This window comes from Monopterus albus, unplaced genomic scaffold, assembly GCF_001952655.1.
Source record: "Monopterus albus unplaced genomic scaffold, M_albus_1.0 scaffold141.1, whole genome shotgun sequence".
Taxonomy (NCBI): Eukaryota; Metazoa; Chordata; class Actinopteri; order Synbranchiformes; family Synbranchidae; genus Monopterus; species Monopterus albus.
In genome coordinates, this window is record NW_018128021.1 from 1,469,300 (window position 1) to 1,493,303 (window position 24,004).

Here is a 24,004-nt window from a genome sequence, read left to right on the forward strand (position 1 = left end):
ACAGTAACAGGTCATCAGCAAATAAGTTGCGTTTGTACTTTGTTATACCCGTTAGATGCTGTGTTACAGAAGCTGGGGAGCAAATAATGTAGATAATGTCTGAAAGCAAATGACAACTAACACTTAAACTCGTGGTCTGTAAGACAGATGTTTCGAGCTGATGCTTTTTTCTTCAGTTTTCCTACAACTATAACAAACCAAGAGTTCATGAAACTGTCTAAGTAAAAATGGCTTTTTCCTATGGGAAAAATCTTTTGGCTTTGAATTTATAATGCACACCAGTAGCATACTATATCATGCATTATTAATTTTACTGAAAGCATATGCAAACTGTAAAATCAAGAGAGTGATTCAGCCTGGGAGTTAAATAATGATATAACTGTATTCTTGTCAACACACACAGATGGAGATGCATGTTCAGAGTGCTTACATAAGTATGCCAGAACAAAGATACACGTACATGCACACAAGCACGTGAATACATAAACAGACACACACAGAGACACAAAGAGTTGCATCACAGGCTCACAAAGTGCAGCCTTTCAGTACAGAAAGGCAGACAGGGGAGAACCACAGGCTACAGGACCCGAACATGGAAGGGGCTTAAGGCCCGGGGGAGGGAGTTGTTGTCACAAACATACACATATACACACTCAGACATCCATCGTTCCACCAGCACGCACACCTAACAAACACTATACCCAGGTGACACACGCTGTATGCTTGGACAGCAGCACATAGTACCAATTACACGCATGTACACAAATTCACTATCTGCCCTTCTTCTCCTATCTGAAACCAACACACACACATAAAAAACTGAAAACCACACATATTCACCGTGACACACACACATACATAAACACACACCTCCCCCCATCTTTATGCTAATTCGGCTAGTGAACATGAACAGGCCACTGAGTCCCTGGGGAAGAAGCAGGGTTGGCTGCCTCCTCCTCTCTTTCTCCATCCTCCCTTCCTATCCATCTCCCTCTCTTTCTTCGTCCGCACACTTTTCTCTCCATCTTTTCTCCTCTCCGTGACTACCCTCACTTATTTTCCCAGCACTGGTGTGCACACACAAACCCATACATACACACACACACCTACCCCCTGTGCCCCAACCCCTGTACTATTCCTCCCCATCAAAACCTCTCCTCCCCTCATCCCCCTAGTAGGGTGTCAGCAGCTTGCAGAAGCTGTTGCCATGGAGACAGGTCCTATCTGCACTCTGTCCCCCTGGCATCCCCCGCTCCAGGAGCGCAGAGAGAGAATAAGAAGATGCAGGATAAAGAAAGAGAGAGAGAGAGAGAAGGCACAAGAGTGAGTTAGAGGAGAGAGTGAGTTAGAGGAGACAAGAGTGAGGCAGAGGAGGAAAAAAAACATGATGGGGTGGAAAACAACAAAAAAAAGATGATGTTAAAGGAGAGAGAGTTCTATTCATAATCAATCACTTGGTCACATTATTGTTCAGGACTATTAATGACAAACTATCTGCTTATGAATTCTCCAATTTGCTGATTAAAAGTGAATGTAAACTGGAAGCACAGAGAGAGAGCAAGTGCCCCCAGCAAAATATTAAGGTAGACTTAGTATGCAGTAGGTCTTTATTAAAACCAACTGGCCTGGGGAAATACAAAAGGATTCAACGGTGCTAGTTTTAGTTTTTGTAGTGGCGCCCACAGCACTGCCTCTATCTGCCATTCCTTGTCAACTCCAGGATCAGAAGTTGGAGAGGGTCAGAAAGTCTTGTGACAGCCTTTGTGAATTAGAATAACTTGATTCCCCAAGAAAGTACATCTACAGGAATTTGTCTTGTTGACATTAGTGCAGGTAAACAATGACTGCTAATACAGACAGAGAACACGGGTGTGTACCTTTATGCAAAGAAACAATTTCAAGAAAACAGCACAATTCAAAGCAGACAGTGCAGGACTAATTAGCAGATATAATGAACATGAATGTTTGTAGTTGAGTTGAATTATTCATTTAACCATTTTCAGGCACAATATATAGAAAAATCACTTAAAATGAAGGCGGGTGCAACAGAAGCATCGGATGGCAGCTCAATTTGAGAGGGGTGTAATGCCTGACATACAACAGAATGAAAAATAATAAGTTTCTTTCATTGAAGCTGGCTGAGAGCTCAATAAAACCCACAGGATGCTTTTTTTTAAATGTCTGGGAATATTTTACACTGTTTAAACTTTAAACCATTTTTTAATTGCCTTCCTCAGTAGTGTTGCACAAACACAGTGTCAAAGCATCCTGGAGCCACGTCTGCACAAAAATAATATTAGGCAAACTTTTAATGTTCCTGGGCCAACAATGGGCTGGACTACAGGCCTGACATGTAATTTATCATTGTGGCATGAATTAAGATTTTCTCTACAATAAAACTATATAGTGCATGTGTGGGTTCTCTCCCAGTACTCTGGCTTCCTCCCACAGTCCAAAATCATGCAGCTTAGGTTGACTGGCGACTCTAAATCGCCCGTAGGAGTGAATGTGGGTGTGTGTAGTAGTCGCTCTCTAAGTGTCAGCTCTGTGATAGACGGCCGACCTGTCCAGGGTGGACCCTGCCTCTCGCCCAGTGTCAGCTGGGATTGGCTCCAGCCCCCCGCTACCTTGTTCAGGATAAGCGGTATAGATATGGATGGAAGGATAACACTACATAATTTGGTAAATAACAGCAACATCAGCATTAATATTACAGTTAACATAAGTATTTCAACTGTTGTCAGTCCAACCTGTATAAATGGAGGTTGTGGTTCAAGTAGTTATGAAAGTATTCTATAAAAATCCAGTATAATATTTAACTCTTACAAAATATACATGGAGGTTTTATCACATTTATGTCATTCTCTCCCCTTTGCATGCAGCATGAATGATGTTATGGCAAACAAACTCAACAGTCTGAAGACATTTTCATAGACAGCCTTCACCTCTCTTTTTTGCAATGATAAATCAGAACAAAGTATTAATTGGATGCCGTGGTGAACGAGTGACCTAAGACATATAACATGGAACAATGTCTGAATTTTTCCTGGGACCTTTGCTTCATGTCATTTCACTTAGTCTCCTCATATTTCTCATTTCTCTTGATTCCACAGTTTAAACTCAAAAACAGACTGTTAGTCTGTTAGACTGTTGCACTGTAGCTGCAGTGTCTCTAGGCTGATTTTGGCTGAGGACATTTGCTGCATGTCGTCTCAATAATTCGCACCAACTGATGAGATCGCCTTCAAATTAACCAATGAAAATAATAATTAGCTGCACTGCTAAAAATCACCAGAAATAATGAAGCTGACACATCTTTGCACAAAGGCAGATATCAGTTGGCTACAGTGCCTTATATTGAGGTAATTTTACTGAAGCTACTCCCTCTCAGTCTGACAGGGGTTATCTAGTTTAGTCTGTGGGAAGCCAGTGTGGTTCTCGCTTCAGGCAGAAACGCTGCAGACATGCAACATAAAGTTACAACCTTTGATTTAATAGTTCAATGGCGACAACTCAAAGAACCCTGTGACAGACCTTATTCACCCCAGCAGCGTGTCTTTGTGGCTAAATATTTAAAATGCATTCACGTCTGAATCCAGAGTCATTGCTCCCTGCGTTGACATCATGTTGTGCTTTCCTCCTTAGTTTCCTCCTTGATTTGATAGGCTGGTACAGTTTAGGATGTAGATGGCCTGTAGGGGAAGAACATGAACCCTCCCTCTCCATTCCCTTCTCTTTCTCTGTCACCCATAGGAGCTACCACACAGATCAATAGTGCTCAACACATTATTGACCTCCGCCTGATACCTTTCACAGGGATAAAGACAGAGACATAAACACTGGATGAAAGAGGGGAGAGGTAGGGAGAGAGAGCAAATGTATCCGCATGTGCGTCTGTATTTATGTCTGCCTGGAGAGGGTACTAATCTACATTCTGGTTCACACTGATATGTACCTCATCACTGTCTCCTTGTCCTGCTGTCCTTAGCACCCAGAGAGAGGGAGAGCAAGAGGAGGGGGGCAGGTAAAGGCCTGAGGATGGAAGAGAGCGAGCGTGTGGAGATGGGAGGAAAAATAGCTGACTCTGGTGATCTAGCTAATTTCTCAGCCTAGTCAAAACAGTGTGTTTCGCTCTGGAGCAACAGGATACGGTTGCTACTCTCACCGTCACGTCTGACAAACACAAACACACACATGCACAATCCCTGAAAGCCCAGCTGGTCCTCAAAACTGGCACGGCACGCACACCAAGCACACACACACACACACACACACGCCTCCCCAAAAGCTGCTGCCAAGGTAGCAGTACTGAACATGCACACGCAAACACACATGCACTCACCGGATAACAGCACTAATACATGCTGCAGACACAACATCCACTTAGCCAACACTCCAGAGACAAGGCAGAGAGGCCGAAACACAAGAATATGAAGAGAACAAGAACAAGTAGGAACCTGAATATAGCGTTGACTCAAGAAAAAAGGTTTCATTTATTCTCCAAGGCTCAAATATAGAATAATTTTATGTCCACATATAAGACACTACCTCCTTTTCCTTAACATACATCAATCTGGGGTCAGCACCTTATTCAGAGCAGCACCCATTCAGCTGATTTACACTCAGATATTTTCGCTCACTTTGTTAAAGCAGAGACTTGAACCTGGTTCCTTGAACTCAGGAATATTGTCTCTAACCACCAGACCACTGCAGTACTTCAGCTTTAAAGCAGGTAACATTATTTAGTAGTGGAAAGGAGCTAAGTATGTTACAATTTTGTGATACTTAAGAGTATTTCCATTTGCTGCTCCTGTATAATTCTACTTCACTACACTTTAACTCCACTTTACCATAAAGTTAATTATTTTTAACAAATAAATTATGATGTATTATTATAGTTTAGCATAAAATAAACTAAGACTTTAATGATCCCTGTGGGGAAATTCACAAGCTTCTCAGTAGAGTATAGTCATTAAAATTAGCTCGAGGTGGTGTTGTACTGGACTACTTTATATTTAGAGATGTTCCTAATATTCTGACCCTCTGATGCATGTAACTGGAAAGGACAAAACTAAAGACACACCTCTAAATATAATGTAGTGCAGTACAACACCACCTTTAACTATGACCTCAATAACAAACATATAATTGAATTTATATATTTATGAGGATTTCACCAAAAACCTTTTGAGCTTCATAAACACAAATGCTACGTTGGAACTGTTGCACTGAATTGCATACAAGTGTACAGGTGTACCTAATAAAGTGGCCGGTGAGTGTAAACTTTAAAAAAAAAAGTCAAGGTGATTCTCAAGATTAAAATAGTGTCAATCCAGTATAACCAGTGGTCCTTAGTCTGAATGGTGGTCTCTGGGTCACAATTAGTTAAAAAAAAAAGTGCATTAACTGATTTTTGTCTTTAAAATGTCAGAAAGGGGTAAAAGAAAACAAAAAAAAGGATTTTCGACAGATCAAAAAGATGGCCAACAGTCCAGCACACAACGATATTCAGTTTGCTGTCTATGACAAAGAAAAGCAGCAAATCTTCCCATTTACGCAGCTGGAACCAGAGAACACTGGGCACTGAAATAACCATTAAAACAATTAACTGACTATTAAAACAGACTCCCTGTGACGGGTATGTCAAAATTCATGCATAAAATCAATCAAGTGTGTCTCTGTTGATGACACATTTCTGCATGTAACAAATCTTAGAAATGCGAACTCCCTGAATGGAACTAGAACTTCTCGGCCATGTTGTGCTGTGTGTGTCAAGTGACAAAATCATGACTTAAAAATATTTGTACGTCTTGATTCTGATCCTTAAAAATGGATTACTAGAATGTAATGTAAACAAATCCAAAGGACGTTTCTCTCTGGTGTCTACTCTTCGCTCTTAAGCCTCATATTAACTCAGTATTTTCTATCAGTACACATTTTAAAGAGGAAGCCCTGTGTCATTTTATTTAACATCCTCAAAGTATTTTTCAGTTAGAAACTACCGTTGTCTGTTCCAGTAGCTTAATATTATCTCACATCTCCCATTGTCTTAAAGACCAACAAACAAGCAGACAAAAAAAACCCCTACTTCTTTCACTTGTGTAACACATGTACTGCAGTTTTCCCATCTTCATCACACAGCTCATTATCAAGTTTAATGGAGCTCTTTTCACTTTTTCCATTACAGCACACCGATACCTCTGTTGGCAGAGAAGCGGCAAAACAGGGGTTAATGCAGAACGTACGCAGCTATGTTTTGGCAGAATAGAGCTATTTTGGATTCGATTGCAATTAAGATTTTTTTTTTGGCCTTATTGTTGGTTTAAAATGCAGGAAAATGTTAGTGAAGGCAGAAACATATATGAGCTGCTTTAGATGGATTTTTTGAAGATAAAAACTGACATCTGGTGAGTAAAGGAAGCAGTATAACAGACAGCCGTTTACTGTAACTACTGCAGCTGGGTTTAAATATCATGAACATTTAAGGGAAGATGAAAAATGAAAATATATGCCAACATGTTTCCAGTGTTTAATACTGCTGTTTATACTTGGGGAAAAGATGAGACCTTTAAATATAGAAAAGAAGAAATAATACTGCATTGAGAGGTTACATTAACCAAGTATTTTCCTGTTACTGATGGAATATTTTTTAATGATGTTGGAAAAATCTGAAGGCCAACTGCCATTTTTCACAGATAAGAAGACAGAGGGTATTTTACCCCAACTACCAGTAAGGATACTAAAAATCCCAATAACTGCTATGGTGTTGATAAATGAGGAACTGATGCGGCGGATGAAGGACAACTGAGACCGTACTCAAAGCATCACGTTATCTGGGAGCTGACAGGGTGTTGAACAGCCACGGACGGAGGCCACGGAGGGCCATCTGTGACGCGCCACAGAGAGGGTGCGGCTGCAGGAGGAACACATGCTGTGAATTCCTCCCAATGACGTGAATGCTTCAGGATTGGGAAAACTGACGTTCAAAGAAACGTCCTGAGAGAAATGTTGCCCGACTTCAAAACTTTGGCTGAAGTGGAGCTGGCAAGCCGAGTCTCCAATGTGTTAGCAGAGCGCGGGTTCAGCTTTCAGATCTAAATTGTAAAATGGGCGTGAGAAATTATCTGTGTGATGACGCAACACCTACTGACAATCGCCTCTGCGGCAGGCTAGGTTGCAGCAGGTCAGCTGAGTTCAATATAGGTAGCCAAACTTTTTGTAAATGCGTTGTTCACATGTCAATAGTGATTGTCTAATTTTTGCAAAATTGCAGTGTTCATTTTAGCTTGTTTATGCACAAACGCTGCAGTGTTTTAGTGGCCTCCGCTGTCACTGCTAGAAAAATATGTTGACATGAAAAGTGGTTGCGCATTAGCTTGTTCCATATATTAATTATTAAAAAATAAAATGAAATTGGACGAATTAAATAGACTATGTCTTATTAAAAAAATGAAAGCTAAATTGACAGGTAATAATAAACTATGACAAAAATTTTATGACACTGTCAAAATGACGGACAACGAAAAGGTCTAGTGTGACCTCTGATTGCATTATGTCTCAACCTAATAAAAGTGTTAAATGAATATGAATTTAGATCTTTGAGGTCTGAATCCATGTCAGAATTGTTATTCTACTAATATGTTATTTTATTTTCTTAAAATAGTTTCACATTAAACTCAGATCTCCTACAGTTTCCTCATTTAAAATTAAAAGAAAACGGCCTATGTTCCATTTCCCCTCCCCTCTCCCTCTTTGTTTTGACATTTGCCCACTCATCTCCATTTTCAAATACCTCAACTGTCTCTTGGTGGTGTCGTCACGTCGTCTACACTGCCCTCTCCTCCTCAGTGCTACTAGGCATTGTGGGTAAACAGTAAGATTAGCCAGTCAATCTTCTCTCTGGAATAGAGGTAGTAGTGGTGGTAGTGAGGGAGGGAGGACGTGGTCAGGGAAGAGAGGAGGAGAAACAGAGCGATGGGGGGCAGACGTGTGTTGGGTGAAGGAGAGAGGAAGAGATATAGTAAAAGAGGGTGGGTGAAAGGGGTGGTGGGTGGGGGAGAATGCACATTGAGAACGAACAGACGGGAGGAAAGATGGAGATGTGGGGGTGTCACAAAGAAACAATAAGCTGCAAGAAAACGATGCGAACAGGCAGGAGCTGCACAAACTGAGACAGAGAGAGAAAGAAGAGTGGGAATGGAGTGTGAGAGAAGTGACAAACGTAGGCAGATGTGTAAAGAAACCGTGAAGCGCAACACTAAGAACCCAGTGGAAGAGTGTGATGATGCATTGAGAAGTGGAGCCTTAACACTGCAGTTGGCAGCAGATTTAATATCCGTGTTCATTTTGGAACTTGATTTTAATTTAGTTGTAGTCAAATCTTAATAATTCTGGTCTTTTCATTGTCCTGCATTTTTAACGTTTATATCATCTATGTACTTTGTGGCTACAGCTGTTGCCATTTTTTGTTGTGTACGGCTACCATGGTTACAGGTGTTGTTCCCGTCTATTGCAAGGTTAGTGGACAAGGCTGTTTATTTGCTCACTCACCGTCCATGTCCCTCTGCTGCAGTGAGCGATTCAGAAGCTAGAGTCACTCGCATTTTCGCTGAAACACTGGGTTTAGCTCGAAAGGAGAAGCTACATCATCGGAGAGTTTTAGATCTTAAGCGAACATCCAGAGAAAGATCGAGATGTAGACATTAATTATTCCACCCACATCCATCGTACTTAATGATAAATTACTTTACTGGTAATGTCAAACAACACCGAAAATTACTACTCATACATGAACAAAACACAATATTTTCATCACATTAATCACAAATACATCATGATCAGCATCAGTTTGTGTATCTGCAGTGTTTTGTCTTCTTCTATTCTTTTTACTATTTGGCTTCTCATCTTGTGAACCGTAAGATCTGACTCGTCACCACTTGGAGGTTCCTGATCTCCTGGTTGGGAACAACTGTATTAAAGCTTCTGAACTGAAACTTTCTTGAAATGTAGGACCAAATAATTCAGAAATCCCAATGTCTGCAATCCTCATGGTGCAACTTGGCTTTAGAATTGATTGAAAAAATTAACACCGGTAATCAACCCAGGTAATTAACTGCTGTACAACACGATGTCTGAATAATGTAAAACATGTTGTTTGATTGTCTGTTAATGCAGGAGATAACACGCATGCCAGTTAAAATTAATGGAACTAAGCAGAAGACATGCTAAGTCTGTAACACAATAAGAGAGGACAAAATTAATTCTTGGTTCCAATTACATCTGTTATTGAAAGTATACAATTCATAAAGTATGCCTTATCTTTAACTTCACATCAATAAACACCAAATAAAATAACATCTGTCAATAATTTTATAGATGCCTTACAATAAAGTGAGGTGCTTACAACCTCAAATGTAAGATTCTGTATAAATTCTCTATATAGCCATTTAAGCCTTATTTAAAAGCCTCTATACGTAAATCAATTAAAACACATCAAACTATTGATCTGAATCTGTATATGAGGGAAAATTCCCTGTGCCTGAACTCTGTAAGCCTGCCTCTTCACTGAATTAAATGCTAATGCAATGATAAGCCCAAAACCTAACATGAACTAAACTATCAAATTACTCTTAAGATAACTGTCCAACAGCCTCTGCATTACTTTTATGACCAGCATCAGTGTCAGGTGGAAAAACACTCGACCGTAACCATAAACTTTTGTTGCATCTTTACACCCAGCAGAGAGAACTGTGATAACACCTCCTAAATACTGGCTTGCAATCTAACAATCCTCAAAAGACTAAGTAGTTCTTTTGAGGTGATTTTTTTTTCCCCTTATGTTGCCTCTAATGGGTTCATTCTTTTGAAACCAGCAGAAAGGACCTGTGCTCAGAGACGTGCCTCAGGGGGCTGGAGCCAAAATTAAACTGGCCTCGTCTCCTTCGCTTTATCACTGTTGGGAGCAGACAAAAAGCAACCGTGCGGCACACCCGTCTACTTTACACACACATCAGGGTTAACTGGCACGCTGGCACTGAGGGTGTGACCCTCCTTTAGTGGGCTGGTTGCCAGCGTTGCCCCATGTCCAAAAATACACTCACACACACACGCACACACACAAATCCCTGGCTTAGCCTCGGCCCAGTGCTGGGATTACTGGATTAGAACTCTATTCCATTATCTCCCCGCGCTATACAGTGAACACACACACACACACCGTCTTGGCCACAGAGGACAGGCTGAAGACAGAAACACAGTGTCAATCACAGCACATGACACATACAACAAGATACAGTTACAAATTCTCCTCTCAGTCTAGGAAAAAGAAAATGTCTTTAGATTACTATTAGGCAGTACACTGGAGTTGTTTTTTTTGTTTTGTTTTTTTTAGGATTCCATCTGCAAAACATGTGGATCTGAGAACCTGTGGCAACAAGCAGCCACCCCACTGAAATGTGCTTGGGTGGGACGCTGAACCCCTCAAACTCCAGAGAGACTGCTCCATTGCTGACCCCAACCTCTAACCTCTGACGTCCATGCACAGCAAGACATAAGGAAAGCAGAATTTCTCCTTCAGTGCTCAAAGATCTTAAATAATTCCTAAAGGATGCACACATACATAAAATTAATAAATGCAACTTTTTTTATAATAAAAATATTGCCTCTCACTGCAACTACAACAGCCTGTTGTGTATCACGGTGCACTGCATAAAGTCCACTTACTGTACAATATAGTTTTCAGGAAGTTTAAGTTTTCTGCTTTCCCTTAAGTAATGTGATGACAAACTATTTATTCTGGAGTTCTGGGTTTTGCAGATGTCACCTTGATTCTTTAAAAAATTGTGAGGAGTATTTTTTTCCACTATTCTTACAGTTTAGAGACCAAACAACTAATCAGGTACTCATAAAATATTCTATAGATGAATCTATGGCAAATATAGATTTTAATATGATTATTCATACATCCAAAATAGCTTGTGGCCAGCTGCTATCTCTATTTGTAGAGAAATATTCAAACCTAATGGCTAGATCGCTGTCCAAAAGGTCCTTGAAGTATTCAGCATCCTTAACCTGCTCTTGTGGACGCCATTTCAAGATTCTCCTACACACTTGACTTTGTATAAACATCTCGTGTTTATGTGTGTTACAAGCAGACATACAAGGGTTTGAACAGTGTGTAAAGACAGTGATTGCTTTTCTGTTATAAATTTTTTTTTTTAATGCGGAGCCCGTCAACCACTTACATAGTCATGGAAGGCCTTGGCCTCACTGGAGTGCTCGCATGTCTCCCTTCGGTCTGGAGCTGCACAATACAAATCCCAGAATACACTGAGAGGGAAGAGAAGAGGTCTAAGGTTACTAAACAGAGTAATACAAGCAAATGTGTAACAGCTATTCATATCCCATTCACACACTCTTACTATCTCTTAAGCTCTTAAGCTGCCTCTTACACACTTGAGCATCATTGTAGGAGAGACACAATGCCAGTGTCGCCCCCTCAATCAACCTCTCACTCACTCAGAGCACACACACTTGCATTAAAATACTTGCATGGACTTTTTATTGATCGCACCCATTTCTTCACCCTAAACTTTGACTGATGCGCTGACTTAACCTGAAGGATAAACTCAGACAACAACAGCGGCCACACACACAGACACACATAAACAGTTTCCATTCAAGCCTCTGTTTGAGTCTATTTGGACATTCTGAGTGGAAATCCACAAACACCTAATGACAGTACTGACTGCCTATGTGCTACCCATCTACAGAGTCTAACTGAATCAGTGTTTGTGCATCGATTTAGTGGAAATTCTATAAACTGAGTGAAAAAAGAGACACGGCTTACACTAAACTAATCGGGTGGCCACTTCACATGTTCTGGCAATCTGTGCTGCTCACAGACACGTTGAATCCCAAACATCTGGAACTTTCCATACACTTCATAAGACAGTCAAATCTGGGAGGTTTAGGCCAGGGAGCTGCAGTCGTGAGCTATCTGACCACATTAAGTTAATTCATGGGATGTTTTGATCTTCAAAGTTTAATTATACTCTCAATCAACCTCCTTCCATGAGAAGGTCAGAGTGCATGGCTAGCTACAAAGGAGCACACATGATAAGGATTGTTAGTGTATTAAACCTAAACCTTTAAGTCAGAAAAGTTCCCTATTTTACTACAAGCCTACACAAGGAGGAACAAACAGAGGAGAAATCTTTTTTTATCCTGACTTGTTTGCCCATAGTTAAAAGACGAAGTGTGTGTCGCTACTTTATGAAATTTCCTAAGTGTAAACTTACACATACATGACAAATAATTTTATACTTGTGATTATTCTGTTATATTTCTTAAGTCCTTAACTGAACAAGAGCAAAGTTACTCTTTAGATTTATCCAGGCTTATATGCTTTCAAATTATTATTCTGTTCCTTCATTTTCTTGTTATTAAAACATGTACTTGGTCTCATATTGCTGATGGTGCTCTATAAGCCTGATGTTCATTCTTCTGACTCAGCAGAGCCACCCCCTGAGGGTAAAAGTTACACTGTACTCTTAAAAACCATTTAACATTTAAGGGTATATTTACAAGTCTGTACACACAGGTTTTTAAATATATGTGCTTTTATAATATGTGCAGTATTAATTTCAGTGCTGGGTCCTTCAGCAGCACAGTGGATCTAGTCTAAAAATGTTGAATATTTGCTCAAATGTAAGGTGCTTTGGTGAGTTTTTTCTTTTATTTGATTTATAAGATAAAGCTGTGTTCTATATTTCTCTTAAATATGAACAGATTTTATGAAAATGCTGCTACGGGCTAATTATTTGGCTACCAACTCCACGCTGATCCAAAATTTTAAAATGAAAGTATATTTTCAATATCTATTCTTAAAGACTTAAATCCTTGGTAGTAACATGTGGGCTTGGAGTCTCATAGGCAGGGTGGGGAAGCCAGAAAGCTTTAAGAGATCTACTAACATATAGTAGACTCTGGTTGTTTCGCAGCGTTTGCTGACAACTGAAAAAACCGAAAATATCCCCGGCCAAAACTACTGTATTACTGACATAAAATTAGCTAAATGTGGTTTTTAAGATCCCATCTGTTTGGACTGATAAAAGACTAACCACAGAACCACAAATTATTCCTCAGTGATAAAAAAAAAAAATGCATTTGTCAACTGGGTCCCGAGGAAGCTGCATCTTATATCATTAATACACTTAAAACGAGTTGGCTTGGGTTGTAAAATGTTGTAGTTGGTATGGGGAGAAATCGGGTTAGCGAACTGCATGTAAACATTAGTTTTACAGTAAAGCATTTGTTTTCTATGCAACGTGTCTGTTTTCCTGATCTCTCCCAACAGCCCAGGTTCTTGTGCGAACGGGAGCCATGGGTAACAGCGACGTCCATAAACAAGTGAAACCAGTAATCAGTGCTTACTGACCCTAAAGGTCAAATCTTAGCTAGGGGCAAAAATGACAGGAGGGCATCAGAGGGAGAAATGACACAAAGGAAGCTGGAATGCAACGGGTTAATCTGCTAACAGCCCCTCTCCCACGTGAACAAAGAAGAAAAGCGGGAGGTGGGGGGCACACAAAGGGTGACGAGAGGGTGAGGAGGGGGAGGGGAGTATAGATGGAGGGAGTCCTTTCCCTAACCATCTGGACCTATTGTTTCAAGACGGGGGGGTGAAGGATGGGGAACTGAAGGAGGGGAGAGGGTAGAAGATAGGGAGGGAGGGGTCATGCCCTCTGTGAGCCTGGCCATCCCCAAGGCTGAAACTCTCAGACCTCCTACCTTTAACCATGAATGAGGATAATTGACCAAAATACATCAAAATGAGCTATTTTTCCCATTTATTTGAATACAAGAACGTTTATGTATTTGTTTAATATATTCAAAACCGACTTATGACTCCCATGAAAATGCCAATGAAGCTACTGTTCGTGTATATAAGAGCAGTGCATCAATGACCTCTGTAGGGTCGGGATGGCCACCAGAGTCACAAACACAGAATGCACAGCAACCGTTTGAGAAATGTGGTGTAAAATCTGTTTACACACACAACCAAATAACATGTAAAAGCTTCTGTAAACAAATAAGCAAAACTTACCACCACCACGAATGGAGGAATCCAGGGGGCTCCCCTAATGTGATGTTCTTCTCCCATCGAATCTGGAGGAGAGGAGAGAAGTCGAGTCACTTGTGGCAGTTAAAGAGAGAGGATTATGTCTGTAGGTCCAGAGGTTAAGAACATATCAGTTCATCTCAAACTGTCTATGGCCACATGTCGATTTCCATCTTCCTGACTGTCCTTCCTCTGTCATGTCTCTGTCCTGTTCCCCTTTTTACATGTGAAGTACACTTGTGATTACAGGGAATTATTCAGTCATTCATTGTTAGCCATTATGAACCCAGAAGGGCTGTTGGGAGGCTTGTACATATACTGACAACACTGTGCATAGATAAATCTACAATGTCCACAAACAACTACATCTGTTGGTTGTACACCAAGACTCACCATGGTAGACAATGAGCATGATCAGGTGTAACTTTAACAGATCGAATAGAATAGATATAAAAAATTGATGGAAAACCTCGTGCTCTGTAATCATGTTTGGCATGTTTGCACTGACAATACATGTCTAAAAGTTGCTGTAAACATCTATAGCAGGGATATAAAGACAGATTTACTAACGAATAAAGACGTTTCACATTCACAAATAAATATTAAGGTCCATGTTTTAAGTGACGTGTTTGATGTCCTTGCTTTAGATTTAAAAAACCCAGGAACTCTTTCACCCAAAGTCCAACACCCAGAGACTGAACACCAGCCTGAAAGAGGGCGGATGGGGCCTGGTGAGTGTCAAGGCCACTGTCCTGGGTGAAACCCAGAGACGCGCTGCTGAGAAAATGCCTCAGACAGCAACAGACAGGGACCGAAGACCAACCAGTGGAAGATGAGGATCTGCATGGGATGTACCACCAGCAGATAACTTAGGTGGCTGAGAATGGGAAATCCTACCAGTGGCTGGAAAAGGCTGGCCTATCAGACGACACTGAGGCGCTGATCATAACAGCACAGGAACAGGCACCAAGTACCAAATCAATCTACAATCCAGACAGGACCCCAGGTGCAGACTGTGCAAGAGAGAGAGGCCTCAAAGACAGTCCAACACATAGTGGCAGGATGTAAAATGAAGGCAGGAACAGCATACATTGAACCGCACAACCAAGTGGCTGACAATGTGTACAGAAACATCTTTGCCAAGTATGAACTTGACCCTCCCAGGTCCAGATGGGAGACTCCTCAGAAGGTCAGGGAGAATAACAGTCCTGTGGGACTTCCAGATCCAGACAGGAGGGAAGGTACTGGGCAACCAACCAGACATTGTGGTAGTAGACAAGGAACAGAAGGAGGTAGTGGCGATAGACAAAGCAGTTACAAGTGACAGCAACATCGATTAGGAGCATGAGAAGCTGGAGAAGTAGCAGGGCCTGAAAGAGGAGCTGGAGAGGATGTGGAAGATGAAGGTCAAAGTGGTACCAGTGGTGGAAGGAGTACTCGGAGCTGTGACTCCTAAACTGGAAGAATGGTTCCAAGAGATGCCAGGAACATCAGCAAAGCTTTCTGTCCAGAAGAGTACAGCGCTAAGTACAGCTAAGATACTGCGCAGAACCTTCAAACTCCCAGGCGTCTGGTAGAGGGCCCGAGGTTGACTGGCTAAAGTTTGAGTTATGAATGTCATCTTACCTCGGACAGGAAAGTCTGTGCAGACTTCTGTGCTCCCACATGTAGTAGGTACTCGTAGACATATAATGCTAACCTGCAAAACAGAGGAGAAAAAAATGACAGTAACCAAATTTTGTTTCCTCATTTCTCAACAATAATGTAAATTCACACACTCTGCAGTTTAAGATGATATTTTTGGATGGGGTCCAACTTTCTGCAAACATACCACAAATAAGCACTGAAAAGAAAACCTACAAAGTGACTAGAAACCACAGAAAGGGGCAAGATGGCCATCTCCCAGTACGGAGCGTGAATGAGTGGAGATTTTTTTTTTTATTATTCAGTACATAACCTATTAAACAATTAATAAATAAAGAAAGGTTAAGTTTAGTTTTTCTTTATTGAATTTTTCCCCCCATTTAGTAAAAACAATGGCTGCATAAAAAAATTCAAAATAAATTCCCATCACTATTCTGAATGCTGTACACAAGTCAGTGCAGTCTCAAGTCTTGTGTGACCAAGTCAGCTTTGTTCAGCACTGTTACCCTTGCTTCGACAGTTCCTGGTTGTTCATAGAGTACCACCTCAGCAGCAAAGAATTTCTGGGGGACAGAAGCTTGGACACAGAAACTAAAATTGGCTCTAGGCTCTTGTGGTTAAAATGGAAGTAAAGCTTCTGAGAACCTCTAAAAGGTTCCCGCATTTCTGGAAAACTTCCTGCAGTGGAGAAGGATCGTATCAATCGTATCATCCCAGCAACACCTCTGTAACCTATACAATTTTTCCACCGCTGCCTTTGCACATCTAGTATCTGAAGTCCTCAAATCACAACAGAAGCAAAAGAACACAACCTGTGTGAAAACATTTTGACTCAATGACCCACATAACGGACAGAAACGGCTACATACAACAAGCATCCCGCAATCGCCAGCAATATTTTAAAAGCTCCTAAGACTTTTCAGTCATTGCTGTCCTGAAGCCAGTCACACTTGAAAACTGTGATCCACCAGGGTCTGTTAACAGACACAAGAACCATGCTGATGCTGTGGAGTGGGAAATTCCCAGTGGCCCCATATTGTACTCAGAACTCCTTCACTTAATGCTGTTTAATAGGCCGTTAATGGACCATCAATTGACCAGCAGCGTGGATATGACAGTGCCCCGTGTGCCCGGCACTGACAACCCTCTGACAGGCCAATAAGATCCTAATGAGAGGGACAGTAGCTCAATGTCACAGTTGCCATCATTACTCAGTGAAGTGATCAATGAAACATGGTTTTGAGATAATCAGGCTTGTGTTTAACCACTAAGAGGCTTTTCCCTTGTACTTGGGCTGCACGATTCTGGGTAAAATATGAATTGTGATTTTCTCTCATGATTCTTGACCAGTGAAATGCTCTCTTTCTCTCCTGTTTGTGTGTGTTCATCACCTATAGCTAGATGTATCCTGTGGTCCAAACACTGTATCCTCATCCAAATATTCAGGGAGGCTACTGAACATTGGATCCACTGCCTATAGTCATGCACATTAGCTTTTCCTCCCCCAAATGCAAACTGGTAAAACCCACCTTCAGTTCATAACATTTTTAAACTTCACCATATTGTGTTTTGTGGTGACGTGTTACACTAGGAGCTGAAAAGCACTGTTTGTACACTACGTCTATGACTGTCATCGTCATCCCTGCAAGTTGGTTTTGTATCAGTCTTCTCTTCCTCTGTACAGCTCATCACATGGTGTAATGCGTTCCTTTTATTGGTTAAAACAGCCTAGCGAGGAAAAGGAAGCGCCTGGCGTCAGCTTGTGCTCCAAGATGTTGTGAGGGACATTTTTCACAGTTTTCTGATATTTTCGTTCCTTAGCGATTAATTAAGAAAATTAAGAAAATAACTGGCAGACTGATCAATCATGAAAATAACTATTAGTTGTAACCCCAATCGAAACATAATTTTAAATCCAAGTTTCTAACGCGTAATGAGGCGTGTGTCGCTTGTTTTGTTCTACTTTTATGATTCTTCTTATTGTAAGTTTTCAATTGATTGTTAGTGTTTTGTATCACTGCATGTGTCCGTATAAAAATAAGCATATATAAATTCTTGTACACAAAGTAAATGTCCACATGGTGATAGTAAAGCACGGCACACCTTTCTGTGAGGGTATTAAATGCACTCATCTTTAGTTTTGATTTCTGCTAAATGCCTGAAATCAAGGTACAGATGGGATTGAGCACACTGAAGCAAGAATATGACAAAAAGTCCTACAGTGTGTTTTGATGGAGATATGATCTGTGCCTGACCTGCTCTTACTAGTAATGGTTAATATATGCATTGTTGATATGCAAATTGAATTTGCAAAAGATTCTATGTAAGTGTGTGACTTAAGAATTTTATGATTACATGTGTTCTTAACATAGAAGAAGTTACACATGATCAGTGCTGCTTGCATGTCAAGGTGCACTCCAGAGAACACATTAACATTACGTGGCATTGGTACATATTGTAAGAAAGCTACAGTTTATATGTGACATGCATCAAACTGTGGTTTCAGACAAAAGTCTCTGTGAACTATGATGGCCAAGATTACTATATGACGGAAGTCTTGTACTGTTAATGTGTCCGTCGCAAGTTTGAACATGTACACCTGGGTCTGTTGCATAAAAGGGAGAGCAGTTTCAATGCATGCGTCTCCAGAGCAGACCATCCTCTTTGGAAGGTAATAAAGAGCTGAGGGTGGAGATTTCTGCAGATAGTCACCAAGATACGAAAACATACATGAGACAGCAGACATCCAGACATGTGTGATTTACACTGGTTATTACTAAACAACTGTAAATAAATCTCATCATCCTGCGCAACAGTAACATTTTCAACAGCGACGACACATCATGGCTGCATTAATCTGCTTAATTCAACACAGGACACACTGGTTGTTGTGCTCTTAAAAGCTAAAGACTGCAGTTCTACTGACACACACACCTGACCACTTTAGCCGAGGGAATCTGACCACTTTCGGAGGCTCCTACCAATTTGTAGGTCATAAAGCTCTCTGTGATCGCTGGTGTAAAGTGCAAGCCACTGCTACTTGCAGGTCAGTCTAGTATTAGACCACACACACATACACGCACACCTGCACCAGACACACACACACACATCACAGGAAAGCATTTCACCTCTGCACTTGGCTGGTTAGTAACCACACTTGAACACTTTTCTCTACATCTATACTGATTTTAACACTGCTGACATTCCTGACAAAAGCTCAGAGGAAGCTTCATGACGGAGCAAGCGCTTCAAATATTGATACTGTTTGTATCTCCCTGTACACTGCAGGTTTATTGGCTTGCCTACACGTGGAGCCCTGTATAGGGGGTTTAACTAGTACAGAATAGTTAGGAAGTTTGTCTGGGACTAGGAGGATCACACTGAAGATCCCCTCTCCCCTCCCCAAGAGGCCTTCAATGAAATTTTTATGTGTGGTGTGTGTATATGTGTGTTTTTGTGTGGACTGCAAAAGGGCCTGCGTGTGCGTGCAAGTGGCCCGTTGCATTATTAAAGCTAAGAAGCCAGCTCATTGAAAAGGGAGAGAAGTCTGAGGAAGAGGACAGAAGGAAGCAGCTAGAACAGTGGAGTACAGAGAGATGAGAAAAATTAGTTTTGACTGGAACATAACAGAGGGCATGGCCCATTTTTATAGAGGAAGAAACAGTAGGTGGTACAGAGGATCTGAGGAGCAGCTGGGTCGTGAGACACTATGAGAGGAAAAGAGCAGAGAGCGGGTTGTTTCTGACAGCCAGAATGTGAAATTATGGATAATGTGAGGTGAAATATATGAAAGGTAGCTCCTAGTTGTAGGGTGTATGGCCTGGTGACACCAAAGTTTTCCATCACATAGCCAGAATCACGCTTCACTTCTGATTTCTACACTGTCCCCATCCTTCATCATGCTGAAACACCATGTGAAGTGACCTCCTGACCTCCCTCTCTGTCACTCCCTCTTATGTTAAGTGCATGCATACACGTACCCCCATAGAGTGAGAAACCTCCTTGATGTACACACCTGACATCCTGCCTGAGGCTCCCAACAAAACCCCCTCTTCAAACATGGATGAGTCGGCCCACCATACCTCCCTCTCCTCAGCCTCTTTCTTTCTCTTCTGTCTCTCTCAACTCTGACGCAAAGCCGAGAGCAGCTGCTTCTGTCTGTCTCAATAATTCAACACTGAAAGCGAGGGATGAGGACTTTGAGACGCGGCAAAGGATGGGAAGTGAGAGTTGGGAGGCAGATGAAGACAGACATTAGGAGAGGGATGCATAAAGAATATAGGTAAGAACAGAGTGAGGTGTGATGAGACACCTGCTGATCTTCATGCAAACACATGGGGTCTGACAAGTCTGTCCCACTTCAGTTTCCCAACTTGCCGACTGGTCCAGTGAGTCAGAGAGTCAGCTTTTACTGGTGTTAAACCCATCCGCTCTGTGTAATAACACAGCAAGCTTTCAACCTGTGTGGAGGCTCTTACATCTTCTTTACCTTAATGTTAATCAACTACAATGTAACAGGAACCATCACAAACATTAAAGCAGCACCAGGCTTCAAAACAATTAGATCCAACAAAGTTTAATGAAAAGCACGGACAGGACTTAGTTGTCTTTGTTAACTGTGACTATTAGCAAAGGAAGTTCCCTGCAGATACTGGCTTCTATTTCAGAGGTTTGTGGGATTAATATTTAATTTGAAACTTCTGTAGGCTGTTAAGAGTGTTTGTAACCGTGTATCTCCTGAGCGAACAACAGGCATCGAGATACAGGCATGCAGACAAAGGGACTGGAGGACTAGAGCTCCACAAGCTGACGCCACCCAAGTTTTCTGACACAACCACCGCTGAAAAGCCAAAGCGAGGGTCTGCTACAAGATGGAGAAGCTATTAGGAGCAGTTCGTCCACAGCACAGCTCGGGGTGACTTGAGAAAATCTACACGGGCCACAAAAGTTATGAGGCGCAGCTCCCTTTGCACGCAGATCGCAGCCGTGGCTGTCCGCGGAGCGCATGGGTACAATGCAGCCAGCGCGCTCGCAGACACGGAATCAACGTGGAACAATGCTAGAACACGTTCCTGTGATATTTCCTAACAAAGCCCCAAACAGCTGTATTCTATTTTTTACCGGCTGCCTCATCAGGACTACACAAAAGCCAGCCAAGCTACAACGCACAGCGTCGCTCCAAAAAGCATTGTTCCTCACACTGGGGTGAGATGGAAGTAAGGTGGGATCCCCATCAGTGCTCCTCTCTCTCTCCCTCTCTCTCTCTCTCTCACACACACACAGACACACACTTCAGCCCTGAGAGCACATTTATGCATTATTACTGGGAAACACGTGCAGCAACACTCCCGCTTGTATGAGCGGTGCAACTTTAACAGTTTAAAGTACCGCTGTTTGTAGCAGACAGAGGAGTGAAACTAGCTAGCTGCTTGGGCTAACTTAGCAGTGGTGCCTGTGTAGTTGGAGGATGCCAGAAACAGCAATGCACACAAAGTGGCAAACACAACAAATACATAAACCAACACATTACTTTTGTGGCTTTGCGTGTTAATAAAACCAGCTTGTGTCTGCAGCTGCTGAGCTGACTGAGCGCCCTCACATCAGTTAGCAAGTTTAGCTTCCCAGCACACTCTTCTTGGCTGAATCTCTGTTGTGACAGTGCAGTAATATACTTACTTCTCTCTTGCTTGGCTATCGGAGGGGACCACAGCTCCTTTACCCTTGCCGTACATCTTGGAAGCTGTTCTGATACTTTATTTTATCCCACTCGACACCTGTCAGAGAAAGCTACCAGTAAAGCCCACTATCTCCATAGCTACCCAGTTACTGTTGTCTCCCTATCTCTCTCTTGCGCTCTCTTTGCTCCGGTTTCCTTTTTTTTCTACATCCCCAACATTGCCCACAAATCAGGCAAGGTTTCAGCCGGGGGAACTTGAAACAGTCCACTGGTGGAGCTTTTTTTTTTTTTTTTTTTTTCAATCGCTGTTCCTGGATTCAGCTCACGCCCCCCCTGTTGTGAGACGGTGGGGGCTTCTTAAAGCTACAGCGACTCACTTTTTGTCGACTTCGCACAAGTTCAAGTTCTTTTCTGAAGGCCTCAAACTTCAGGCCTTACAGTACATTTATGCTCATATACTGTAACAAATTGCTGATAATTGCTGTTACTGCTTTGAAGCAGTTATTTAACTGTGATGTGTTGCTCTATCCGAATGGTGCATTTCAATCATTTGTTTTTGTGCTATGTCACATCAGAGTGGTACTTAATAGGTCCAAATACACACAGGGGTTGGCTTATGTGTCGCAGTCCCCCAAGTGCCACTCCATTCAGCCCAGGTACCTGTATCTATAGTCTGTAGTCTGGGGCAACCATGAACCCTAACTAATTTTCACCTATGACCCTCAGAAAGACTGCATGTACCACTATCAAGTTATTAAGTTACCTGATTTCATATTGTAAAAAGGACTTGTCTTATTGGTTCACTTTTTATTTATTGCTATTAAATTTCTCAGTTTTTGTTCATCCTTGACTTGTGCTCAACTTTTTCTACATCCAGTTTTCATGCTTTCCTGGTGTGGCTCCAAAGATGCCTGTTAGAGCAGCATTTGTTGTCTTAATTTCAGTTTTAATGTAAAGATTTCATTTCGGTATAGCACTTTACATCACATTACCTTTATGGTCTTGTGTACAGCACTCATAATTTTGTACATCACTTCTCAACCAAACTGTAAACTGACCATTGGTTGAATAGAATGATGAGGGCCTTACACAATGTGTAAAAATGAGAAAATATCATGCCAAACTGTTGCATTTACTTCACAATTTCTTGTAATAAAATCAGTGGACTACACAAGCACAGTGTTCTTGCTTTCTTACCTCAGTGTTAAAAAAAATGAATTATTTAAATCTCAACATGTCAGCCACTCCCAAATTCCAACAAATGACCCTTTGTTCAGGTTTACTCTTCAAATACTTACTAGTGTTATGCTCATAGTTGCACAATCTTTTAATCAAGACTAGCTATTGCCCATACTCCCTTAATGTCCAGGTATGTTGCTGGCATTTGGCAGCAACATATAAGTCTATATCATGCCCCTTTAAGAGTGTGTAGAGGGAAGTTTGTGTGCGTATGTGTGTGTGTTTGCACATGTGTGTGTCTATGTGTGTAAGGCAGGGACAGGCAGTGTGTTCTGTTTTTGTGCTACTAGCTGCAGGAAGGGCATAGCTGACTGTTTGTGTGCACTTGTGCGCACGAGGGTGTACGTGTGCATGTGTGGAGACAAGCGCACATTCGTGTGTGTAAGAGAAAGAGAGTGGAAGATAGAGGAAATGCATTTTGTATGTGTGTGGCAAGGCTTGATTATTTTTTTTACACGAGTATACAAACACCTCATGATAAGCAGACATAGAATAAAAGAATAGAGAAATAATAGTGAGAAAATAAAGTACATGGGCGAGGAGCATTGTCTTTAGAAATGATAAGCATTCTCCTTGGTGAACTAGATCTATAGCAATACATATACAGTATATAGAAAAATGCAAGATGGAGTACTGTCACTTTACAAGTGATTTACTGTATATGTTAATATTTATGTAGCTGAATTATACATAAACTCATAAACACACACATGCAGAGCAAAACAAAATAAGAAAAACACCTTAGAATTTCCTTGACTTTCAGATTTTATTTTTTCTTTTTGTCGCTTCTGTTAAATCTGTTGTTTGTGAAATAATCACCAGTGGCCTGGTGATATTATGACCATTATTATTACTGTGCAGCCTTCTGTTCTCCATCATCACCTTTATGTGGTTTAATACAGACAAACTTACAATTTAATTGTTCTTATTTAGACTTTTGTTTGCATCTGTTGATAACTGGATGTGCACAAAACAGAGCATAAACACGTGTTAATAAGGCAACAGTCGTTCAAATCTCATGATCCCAAACTTCATCTGATAAAATATGAACACATGTCATTGCTTATGTCGTCATTGTACAAAATTGATATTTCCCCAATCTTCAAAAAATATCACTGATTCATCCACATTTCAAAACAACCTTAGTTTTTGGGTGTGGAAAAAGCTGCAGAGTTTAAACAGAGGACAAAAACGGTCAGGACAAAATTCATTTTCAAATTTAGAAAGAAAAGAGAAGGAGAAAGAGGTATGGGTGTCTTCTGAGCTTAGACCACAAACTCTGTCAGTGTCTCATCATAGCACCAGGACTGATCCAAAACCCC

At 41.3% G+C, this 24,004-nt stretch overlaps 1 protein-coding gene across 6 annotated transcripts in view; it reads right to left on the reverse strand.

The window, feature by feature from the left end:
• The window catches only part of LOC109968050 (single-stranded DNA-binding protein 3), a 36,928-nt gene extending 14,861 nt beyond the window's left edge, over nt 1-22,067 (reverse strand). For 3 of the 6 annotated variants that reach the window (XM_020614050.1, XM_020614047.1, XM_020614049.1), the window contains exons 1-4: nt 21,443-22,066; nt 15,749-15,821; nt 14,108-14,169; nt 11,244-11,328 (exon numbers count right to left, since the gene is read on the reverse strand). In XM_020614050.1, coding sequence (XP_020469706.1) covers nt 11,244-11,328; nt 14,108-14,169; nt 15,749-15,821; nt 21,443-21,498 — 276 coding nt within the window. In that variant the 5' untranslated portion in view covers nt 21,499-22,066. Of the gene's footprint in view, nt 1-11,243; nt 11,329-14,107; nt 14,170-15,748; nt 15,822-21,442 lie in introns of all 6 variants that reach the window. The other 3 variants (XM_020614051.1, XM_020614048.1, XM_020614052.1) reach the window with 2 other exon arrangements.
• Between the last annotated feature and the right edge of the window lie 1,937 nt (nt 22,068-24,004).